Below are 11484 nucleotides of genomic sequence, written 5' to 3'. Positions count from 1 at the left end.
AGAAAATCCTTAGTTAAACAAAAATGTTTACTGCACAACCAACTGAAAAAAGTATTCATGAGAAAACAGGAAACACTGTATCATCAGGAAGCTGGTGATGGAGACAGTAGACAGCTGTTCTCAAGAGACTAGGCCAGGATGACCCACACTGGGCTCAAACATGTAAATAATCAGGGACAACAGTGCCAGTGAATTGCTCTCTCAAGAAAATAACCCAGAAGATTCTTCTACCACCCACACTGCATCACAAACAAAACCACAGCAGGTGACTATGCCCCTGGATCCCACTGCTCTCATCCTGACCAAGAGCAGAACAAAAGTTTCAGAAATATTGGTGTCAAGAATTTGACTTATTAAAGTCTGAAAAAATAGACAAAAATTGACATTATCCCATTTAGGACTGAAACACACTAAAGTGAGTCAAAGATATGTAAATAGAGGGCACCTAATAATGTTTTTATTCTGATACAGAGAGAATGAATATAAGAGACCACCTAGTAAATAAAGGAGCAGACCATCACCCCGAGAGAGAAAAGGAATCAAGAATATCAATCAGAAGACTCATCTGCCTGATTTCTACCAACCACATGTGGTAGTCCTGTACAAAAGACCTCAGAGTGGCAAGAACCACATCAGAGCCTCAAACATTGCATTCACACCTGTGCTCCTATATCTAATTTTAATAAAAGATATTGTCTTCAAAGAATTTGGGAACCCAAGGTTTACTGCTTGTCTGGATCACACCTAGTGACTTCATGCCAGTAACCAATTTTAACTGCACCTGCTAAGGTTGCCTTGTGTACTAATCTCTAGCCTAGTAATTCTCATTTTTAATAAAATTCCAAAGTCATAGGTAGCATTTTACAGAGATTTAACTTTTCCATAGATTATAAAATAAGAATTTAATTCTTCTAACATCTATCTTGCCCAAGATTACACAAATTTATTATAACCTTTCAATCTATATACATTCTTAATGAGAAAATAAGTGAAAAACACCAATGCTTCTCAAGCATAAATAAAAGAAACATTTAAAACCCCTTCTATCATGGCTGTGATTTGCATAAAATTAAACTGAATTGCAAGAAAAATAACTGTATTTGATGCCTTAGTATTATCAGTTGCTACAGGTGTTTTGAAACTCTGCTACAGCTGGCTATGGTCCCTGTGGTTCTATTGTAACAACCAAAGGCATATGCTCAGATATGGAATGTTCAGAAATCTTCTCACATCTCTAATGACAATTAGATGATGGCTCTGAACTGTTTTATACTATTTTCATACCACATTTTAACACTTCAGTAAGCCCATAAACATAGTAAGATGGTCTGTTTATATGTGAATGACAGGAGTTTCCTGAGGCTCCTTCCTAATTGTGGGTACCTTCTACCTAGATAGTTTGAGCTTCTCCACAGTCTTCGCCATCAATCATCTTTTCCTTAATGTTTTCATGGATCTAGCGAATCACTGCTACTTTGCAATCATCAAATACTTAAGCAAGTACTCATTAATATGTTCACATATAGTAAAAACAAATGACTGTGTTTGGATCGGTCCACCTGCAATTTTGGGGAAGTTACTTACCTTTCAGGCTATGACACGGTAGTGAATGTCCTACTATCTGTTCTCTGACATTATTTTGAAGTATCAATAAGTAATCATGCTACCCTGCTTAAATAAGCATTGAGTTTAATTAAACAAATATAGCTTGTATTTATTTCCATGGAATCATATCACGAAACTAACATAAATTACAACAACAAAAAAAGAGGTACCCCTTGACTGCCCACACACTATGCATTACTCCCACTGCCAAAGAATTCCTAAACAAAGATTTTTTTAAAAAACCTTTCTGAGCAACCATTAACATTTAAAAACACAATACATACCCACATAAAGAGCACACACGTGCTACCTCAATCTACTAGATGAAGCCCACGTGTCCCTCTACCACACATTATGTTAACTGTCAACAGCAGCAATGGGGACTCTGCAGTCAGATCCTAACACTTTCAATTTATAGACAGGGAAGTTTTTGAGAAATAAAGGACAAGACAACAACTGTTTAGGATATGCCTATCATTTCATGAATGGGAAGACTATATATAGTCTAGAATGATGGTAGAAGGTCACAGGGTTGGAGATCGAGGAACTTCTAGATACACAGTAAAGTATTTCCTTGAATTATTACTCTGCTTCTACTAAACTATATTCTACTACTGGAGGCCAGACAGGGCAGCTCAAGTCTGTGATGCTAGGTATCAGGAGGCATAAGGAGGATCACTGTATATCCAAGGCCAGTCTGGGCTACAAAGCACTGAAATGCCAATAGCTCCTTTTATTGTTTTCTTCTTTAAAAAAAAAAAAATGCTGTATTTTTCTCTTAAAATCCCCACTGATTTTTTTGGCTATTTTTCAAAACTATCTCTAAATGGTATACTTAAACTCTGTTTAAGATACAGCCAGTTAGTTAATGTTCACAGTAATGCTTTTAAATGTTCAATTACCATGCTAGTTCTACTTTTTAACTCAGGTATCAGAAACACCAGCTAACCTTTTTTTAAAAACTACAAGAAAGTCATTAGAAGGACCAGTAAGCTAAATGGAAGTCTTCTCCTTTTCTCTCGAGTTCTAGATAACTTGTTCCCAGGTTGTGGCCACTTTTCCACTTCCCTGCCTTGAATTTTCAGTGCTACCTTTCATTACTGCCAACAAGTCTGCTTGTGTCCACCTCTAGCACCTCTTCCAACCCATGAGAAAAGTGGGTAAAGCAAAAACTCATTTCCCTCGGTGAAAACCATTAAAAGACCTTTAAAAATCAAACCCAAACAGTTTATCTATCAGGCCTAGCTGTTAAAAGCATTTCTAATCACCTTGTTAGAATTCAATTGTTAAGAAGGAAACAATATTAAGTGCACAAAGCGCTTGTGTGATAATAGGCCACATCCCGAAAATGTTTTGCTTTGGAAACACCCACTCTCTTTAATTTTTCTAAGTAACTTAGTGAGGTATGACTGATGGACACAGTGTTATACATATTTCATGCATGGGATTCATTAAACCTGGAACAAGCTTAGTCATAAAGTCATCCCCACCACAGCCATCATGAACCTCACACTACACTTCCCTCTGTTCAGATACCTCCTCTTCAGTTCATTTTTTCTAAAGTTGGTATAACTTGGGGCCTTTCTCCCATTACTTAGAAAACAAGAATGCTCCAACTTCACATCCACCCAGAATGCACAGTTCTTATAACCTTGGCTACTGCTGGTCTTAACCAAATGACCAGATTCTCTTAGTGACTTCACATCAGCATGGTTCTCACTAAGACCCAAAGGCACCAAACTATCCATTTCAGTCTGTCATACAATCAGTCCTTATACAATTCTATAATGGTCTATAGCCTCAATTCTAAATTATATCAAATTAAATCAGATTTTTAACATGAACATATTCTAAGGGTTAAACATGGTGGCACATACTTATAATTGGGAAACTGAGGCAGGAGTGTTATGAATTCAAAGCCATCTTCAGTGACCTAGTAAAACTGTGTTGTCACTGCCCCCAGGAAAAAAAAAATAACAAGAAGCCCACATAGTTTTAATTACAAGTTAGTTTTAAATAGTTGGGTCAATTATGAAAAGTTATAAATCTTAGGATAGAACAAGTTAGAGATCTTCAAGTCAAAAAATAAAGCTAAAATATGGTGAAAATGCCTACACTGGGTCATATTAACAGCAACAGAATATATTTAGAAAAAGAACAAAAAGCAAGAAGGATTTCATCCTATTACATCCTATTGCATAAAAATTTTCATCTCATGCATACAGATCAAATAAAATTCCACAGATAAGGAACAAGGTATCAGGCATGGTGTAGTTAGCTTGCCTACAATGCCAGCACTGGGGAGGCAGGAGAACCATCTCAAATACAAGGCCAGCCTGGGTTATTTAAGATCCCAGCTCAAAAAGCCAAAAGTAATGAGAGAAAGCAAAGCGATGAGGAAAAACTTAAGTAAAGGCAACAAAAGCACTCAAAATAATAGGTCTTATTCCCACTTAAATTGCATTTAATTTCACTGGAATTTCAATTTTCACCTACCTTCCTTCTCTGGGAGATGTTGAGGGCACCGAAGTCATTAAACAAGGATGAAGCAGGTGAAGTCAAGGGATCTGGAAAGCAAGTCACACAGGTTTCCAACAACTCAGGGAACGAGCAAGGCTAAGACATGTCAACCTGGCAGGGCCACGACAGCATCAAGTTCAGTGCTCACGCACCTGCACGTTCAATGTACCAGATACAAATTGGTAACTACTTCATTCAGCCTATACTGCTGTCTACCCAGTCAAGTAGGTATCTCTATGTAAAAATGCATGGGCTTGATTAAAACAAGAAGAAACATAAAATACAATAGGTAAGTTGTGAAGGAGGAAAGTCTAGTTGTAGTAAACACTTGTGCTAAGAACAAGTACTGGGGATAAAGAGTCAGGGCCAGAGAGATCCAGGTTCAGATTAGATTAAACATTAAGGCCTTCAAATCTTCCACTTTACAGACTAATCCACAGTTCTAAGTTCATCAGGAGACCTCTGACATCCTTGTTAAAGTATTTATTTGAATGATGGAAATACTAAATGTTTAAAATATAAACAGAATCCAAAGGTTTTACAGATCCAAAGTGTCATTACTCTTTAAACATTACAATTCTGAATTGTTTCCTACTTTGAACACCACAAGACACAAGTCATGGAACTTTAGTACTTCATTTTCGCTTCCGGACATCAATAAATCCTGTATTTTTAAATCTTATTATGTGTGAGATCGTAAAAGCCTATATTAAATGTCCTCCCTTAAAAGAGCTCTAATATTCCTTAAAACACAGTACACAAATTTTTGCTTAATTTCTCTGCCTTCTTTTAGCTGGGACTTTATAGTAGAAGGTCACTGGAGTTAAAATGATTCAATAAAAAATAACTAACAACGCAAAAGAAAAATGCTAATAAATAGAAAGACAAGATGTTTTTATATAATACATAAAGTTAAGGCATTCAAAAGGGCATGATTTATTATGTATTACTTGTCACCTTGTATAGCATTTAAACAATACAAGAATACTAAAATATATAATACTTCAAAGTAGTTTCTAACATTAAATCTAACATTCAAATGTTACTTTTTCCTTCAGCACAAGCCTGAAATTCCTAAATAGTAATGGGAACTTTATATAATAAAGTATTACAGAAAATAGTCAAATTGCAAAATTTACTCATTATTAGTAGTTAACATTTTATATTTGATCTGATGTATTAGCATGCATGTTTATACACTTTACCTTGCAACACTTCCTAAAATAAAATACAGGAAAAATCTGAAACTATTAAATAACAAGTTATTTAAATGCTCATGAATTTTAAAATAATTCCATTCCTAAGATATATCCAAAACAAATGATTCAGAAACACAAGACAAAAAAAATTTTAATTATTCACACATATAGTCCACTAAAGCCCCACTTCTTATAAAAGAAGTTTGTAAGCTACAAAAATAAGCAACAAATTGACATTAATAAAGAAGTATCATGAATAGAATATTTAATGTAATCTTAATTATTCTATTTATTAATAAAAAAGTATGTGACTCAAAATCTTCTTTATTAATTTTATTTCCTAATTAGTACCTGTTCATAGTTTCTAAAAATTTCTACAATGATCATATTGCTTTTAGAATTACACACACAGGCGCACGCGCATACACAGGCAGGCAGACAGGTACACACACACATATGCCACACAGGATCAGATCTTACCATGGCCTGCATATGGCTTGGCACTGTCATTTAGAAGGCTTGGGGAGCTGCTACTACTAGTCATTCTCTGGAAAATAAAATAAGCACGTGTGGCCATTGAGAAATACAAAATTAAAAGTATCCAACAGTAAAATTGACTGGTACAGCCTGCACCTTCCCCTTCCTTCTTAATGATGCAGAAACTGAGGAAGAAGTTGAATATCTTTCACAAACTAACCTTCGCTCCCACACACATTACTACTATTGCTTAAATCACAACTCCTTACATACAGACTCCTGGGAAGCACATCAGTGCTTTCTTAATAGTCAGGTGTTTTTTAAAGACAGGCCTGTTTTGCACTATAATTCTTTAACTTACTAGCATAGGCAAGACAACTGAATTTCCTAATCCGTAAGATATAAATTCCAATACCCATCCAAGAAGGTGGAAGCTGTATGAAGTCAGTACATGCTCTAACATCTCTCAATTTGTATTATTCTTCACACACCTTCTAAAGCTGGTACAATTAAGCTATTTCCTGTTTGCCAAACACATCCTCTGCTTTTCTTCCACCCAACTGTCTCTATGTCTATCCTAGAAGGACTTTGAAAGCAGAAAGTCCTAGATATGAAACTAATTCAGTCTCTGAAAAAGTAATCTAAGTTAGACTTTCTCGGCGCTAGCTTAAATCCTGTAATCCCAAACTTTAGTCAGTTGGCTTTTTATTCAGTTTCTGCATTATTAAAAAGGGAATCTGGACAAGTTCTTAAGACAATTTTAGTATAAAATTATATATATATGTACATATACATATATATGAATGAGACAGGCATGTAATACACATGGTGTAACCCTAGAACTAATGGGGCATTATGAGGTAATCAGGAGTGCTACATGCTACATAGCGCTCCTGGCTACATAGCAAATTTTTGGCCAGCCAGACCCACATGAGATCCTGTCTCAAAAGAACTATACATAAATTGTTCACTTTAAAAAAAAAAAAAAAAAAAGGAATTCAGGAATGGGTACAAAGTTCTTGCTCAGCCAAGAATAAAGACTTAAAATTCAACCTCCACCACACACATAAAAAGCTTAATGTAGTCCCAGCATTGTGGGATCAAGACTGGTGGATTCTGGATGCTCTGGCTGGCCAACCTAACCAAAACAATGAGCTTCTAGTTCAGTGAGAGATCTTGTCTCAATGCAGTAAGGCAAACAACTGACATCCAGCTGTGCTCTCCACACGATCATGCATGTGTTACCTGTGCCACATACATACAATAAACATACATAAGGGAGAACTGACTCATGTTCATGACTGCACACTTGCTTAAACGCTTAAATTCAAACAACCCATTAGGAAGATAGCAACACTGAAATTAATTAATTGAGTTAAAATCGTTAAAAAAAAAACTGGCTTCTTAAGTCAGTCCAGCACTGAGGGGAAACCAAATACAGTGTTTTAGCATCATATTACAATCATGGGGATCAGCAGGGCAGCACAGAAGCAAGGAACAGCATGGCACCACTTTCACTATTATGGCAGTTTCCCAAAGAACATTAGTAATATTTTCAACTCTACATTCTAAACTCTACAAAATTCTTCTATATCTATCTACAAAATGTCCTCAGCATTGCACACAGTTATGACAAAGAGAAAAATCAGCTACAAAGAGCACAATGTGTTTAAAAATGTAAAGGCAATGTTAACACGACATCACTCAAGTACCATTGGCTTCATATTTAACAGCTTAAATGTAAATTCAGATATGTGCTGTAGAATCTTCCTGATAGAAAGCAAGCTCAGGAAACTGCTAACAGTACTGCCAGCTGTCTGAGAAAGTTAACAAGATAACAAGATGTTTGGTGAGTAAAGATGAGTGATTTTGTCAAAACTGATAGCATATGCACATATTTATCCAGTTAAATGTTTTTAAATTATACTACCAGCATTACCAACCTTAATACATGCAATCCATGTGGAAGAATATCTACCCTCTGCACACTCCATTGCCATCTCTTTCCAAACCCTACCTTGAAAGCACTCACTGGCTCCAACCCTACTTGTAACTTCCTGCATTTCACCCATCTCTCATCTCTTCAAAGTCTCCTCTCCCACCCAAACCATTTAAGAAAGGAAGTCTCAGCCCACCAGAATACCTGCATCAAGGGATACTTTGTTTCTACAGGGCTTCCAAATCCATTGACTCCAATAAAGCTGGTGCTGAAATAGGAATCTGTGAGACTTGAGTCAGTTAAAGCACCTCCGTCTATTCCCGGAACTGAAAGAGAATGAAAAGGGAAGTATTTATAATTATTTAAAAGGACAAAACACCGATTTTTCTTTTTTTGTTTCTAAATAAGTTTGAAAGTCCCATAATCTGTCACTAGTTTGTGTGTTTGTTTACCAGGCCATAACCCAAGATAAAATTAAGGTTTATGTCTCTAAAACACTGTTTTAAAATGTTCATGTTAGGGGGCTGGAGAGATGGCTCAGAGGTTAAGAGCACTGGCTGCTCTTCCAGAGGTCCTGAGTTCAATTCCCAGCAACCACATGGTGGCTCACAACCATCTGTACTGAGATCTGGCGCCCTCCTCTGGCGTGCGGGCATACATCGAAGCAGAATGTTGTATACATAATAAATAAATAAATCTTTAAAAAAAATAAAATAAAATGTTCATGTTGGTTTTTGTTTGTTTGTTTGTTTATTTGGGTTGGGGGCAGGGGATATTTCAAGGTAAGATTTCTTGTGTAGCCCTGATTGCTCCCTCTGTAGACCAGGCTAGCTTGGAACCCAGAGATCTCCTGCTTCTGAGATTAAAGATGTACACCACCACTACTGGACTAGAAATGGTATTTTTATACTAATCATCTAATACAATACACACAACATAAAAAAAAATCTCATTTGTATTTCTAGCTTCCTAGTCAAGTTTCCTTCCTTTAATTTATGAAAAGACTCGAGACTCCTAATCACAATCTCTGGAGTAATGTAAACAAGTTTTTCCAATCTGTTTCTCCTTCACAAGCAATCTGAAACAGTCAGTCTTAGACTATATTAGAATTCAGAGAGAAACCGTAAAAGCCACAAGATGCTGTAGTACTGGAATACTGGGAGCTCAGTGCTGACTTAAGGGAGAGGTTGAGAAAACAGTCAAACTAGCAATGCCACAAGTACTGGACAGGGTGTTTTAAAACCCTATCCTCAAGATTGGCATACAAAATTTTCTACATGCCTTATGCTTTACACCAGGAACCAGAGCTGATTCAAGCAGCCACTGAGAAATTTATCAGCCCCCACCTAAAAAGGCAAACTAAAAAAACTCACAAATGTCAGGGATACAGCTCAGTAGTAGAGTACCTGCCTAGCATGTAGGAAGCCCTGAACTCTATCCCCTGCTTTGTGCAAACCAAGCATGAGGGTGTATGCCTATAATCTCAGAACTCCACCAGGGAGGAAGAGACATGAGAATCAGAATTCAAAGTCTTCCTCTGCTACACAGTTAAGTTTGGCACCAACTAGGACACACAACACGCTGCCAGGAATGAATGAATGAATAAGTGAATGAATGAACTACAAACAAGCAAACAAACAGTGTCATGATGTGGGATTCCCCTCTGTATGCTGTGAATGCCACTGGTTAATAAAGAAGCTGCTTGGGAGGCCACGCGGTGGTGATGCTCGCCTTTCATCCCAGCACTCGGGAGGCAGAGGCAGGCGGATCTCTGTGACTCTGTGAGACCAGCCTAGTCTACAGAGCTAGTTCCAGGACAGGCACCAAAGCTACAGAGAAACCCTGTCTCGAAAAACCAAAAAAAAAAAAAAAAAAAAAAAGATTCACTTGAATGTTCTAATACCAGTAAGCAACTAACAAATTTCAGATGTTTCATAATATTTGGAATATGTTGTCTATTTTAATTTCCTTGTACCACTAATTAGTGGGTGAAGGCTATCTTAAGAGTTTGAGAAACAGACTGGACAACTAAGTTGTACACAGTCAGAACAGCTATTAATTCAAGCCTACTAAGAAAGAAGACAGAAGCCAATCGTGTTAAAGAAATGTCACAGGGCCAGATATAGTGACAACTGATGGAGGAAGGCCCAGTCTATTAAGGGAGGCACCACCCCTGGGCAGGTGAACCTGGGCTTCAGAAAGGTAGCTGGGCAAGACAGAGAAAGAACCAGTAAGTAGTCTTCCTCCTTGGTCTCTGTTTTAGTTCCTGCCTCCAGGTTCCTACTTGTGCCTGATTTCCCTCATCAATGGACTCTAACAGGTTATGAACCCTGCCTCCTCCCCAAGTTGCTTTTGGTTGTGGTGGGTTTTGTGGTTTGTTTTGTCTTGGTTTTTCAAGACAGGGTTTTTCTGTGTAGCTGTGGAGCCTGTCCTGGCTTTGTAAACAGAATGGCGGCTTAGTAGTGGTGTTTTAACACAGCAACAGAAAGCACACCAGGAGAGACACTGTTCTTTTTCCATTTCCTTTCCAATCACACATTACCCTCAAATTAACTGGAACCACAACTTCGCTTCCTAAAATTTACCTTGAAGAAAACGTCCATTGGGCATGATGGCACACCTGTAATCCCAGCTCATGAGGCTGAGGTAGCAGGGTCTCCAGTTCAGACCAACCTGGGCTACAGAGTGAAACCATGACGAAAAAGGAAACAAGGAAGAGAAGGGGAACACAGACAACACTGGCCTGTTGAGCACAGTAATTAAAGTGCCTGCTGCCAAGCCTGACTGACCACCGGAATTCCAGCTCCAGGACCTACACTATAGGAGAAAAATGACTTCCCCAAACTGTCATCTGACCTCTATAATGCTGTCTATGGTGGGCACACACACACAAACATACAGAGATACAGATAAAGGTAACTAAAAAAAATTTAAAATTTAACGGCTAACTCCCAGCAATAAAGTAACTATTCTTTAGGAAATATCTAATGCATATAAGCTTCGGTAAACAGAGACAAGTCCATCATTCAAAAAGAAGCAAGCTTTTAAAAATAAACTATGCGTTATTGTAAGATCTAAAACAAGGGGAAATCGGGGACCTACTTTAATGTTCAAGGCCAACCTTATACAAACCATTCATAGTTACAACGAACTCCACTCAAAAAGCTCTACGACACAGCCCGAAATTATTCTCACGATAGCTTGTGTAGTGCGAGACGCTCTTGAGGCACAATGCTGAGAGTTCACTCAATGTAACATTATGAGTAAGACAAGATTCCAGCGGACACCCAGTTCACTTACTCGAGCCTTCCAGAAAGCTACCAGAGAGCAAGTCCTCGGAATTCCCTTGTCCAAACTCTCTATAGAACTTGTGCAAGCTTAAAAAAAAAAAACCGAAAACAAACAAAACAAAAAGCTGATCTTCGTACACCACCCCGCCCCTTCGACATCCTTAGAAAGCAATTCCAACACCCCAAACGTTACTCCCAAAAGCCTCTAGCAAAACTTTTCGCGTCCTTCCCAGCAAAGCTAATGAGCCTTAAGCCCGCCCCTCACCTCCCGCCTCCTACCCACATACACACCCACTGGTGAACCTCAACTTTAGGCAGACGGCACTCCACACGGGCACGCACGAACACATGTGCTCGCAAACCCGGCACCCTTTCCACACATACACACCCGGAAACAACACCCCTTTGCTTACACTCCGCGGCCCATCCCCCCCCATCTTCGCACCCACTACCG

General features: G+C 38.1%; 1 protein-coding gene across 5 annotated transcripts in view; it reads right to left on the bottom strand.

Annotated features, from left to right (window-relative positions):
• Pan3 (poly(A) specific ribonuclease subunit PAN3) overlaps window positions 1-11484 on the bottom strand; it is a 113759-nt gene that overhangs the window by 85228 nt on the left and 17047 nt on the right. For 4 of the 5 annotated variants that reach the window (XR_007595352.1, XM_050161856.1, XM_050161857.1 and 1 more), the window contains exons 2-4: window positions 7945-8066; window positions 5805-5871; window positions 4102-4172 (exon numbers count right to left, since the gene is read on the bottom strand). Coding sequence is in view for 4 of the 5 variants with exons in the window: in XM_050161856.1 (XP_050017813.1) it covers window positions 4102-4172; window positions 5805-5871; window positions 7945-8066 (260 nt within the window). In the remaining variant the exon portion in view is untranslated. Of the gene's footprint in view, window positions 1-4101; window positions 4173-5804; window positions 5872-7944; window positions 8067-10325; window positions 10366-11484 lie in introns of those variants that run through there. The other variant, XM_050161859.1, reaches the window with a different exon arrangement.

This window comes from Alexandromys fortis, unplaced genomic scaffold (assembly GCF_014885135.2).
Source record: "Alexandromys fortis isolate MF-2015 unplaced genomic scaffold, M_Fortis_MF-2015_v1.1 scaffold_118, whole genome shotgun sequence".
NCBI classification, from domain to species: Eukaryota; Metazoa; Chordata; class Mammalia; order Rodentia; family Cricetidae; genus Alexandromys; species Alexandromys fortis.
The sequence above is the reverse complement of the archived record's forward strand: the minus strand, read 5'-3'. Positions and strand labels throughout refer to the sequence as shown.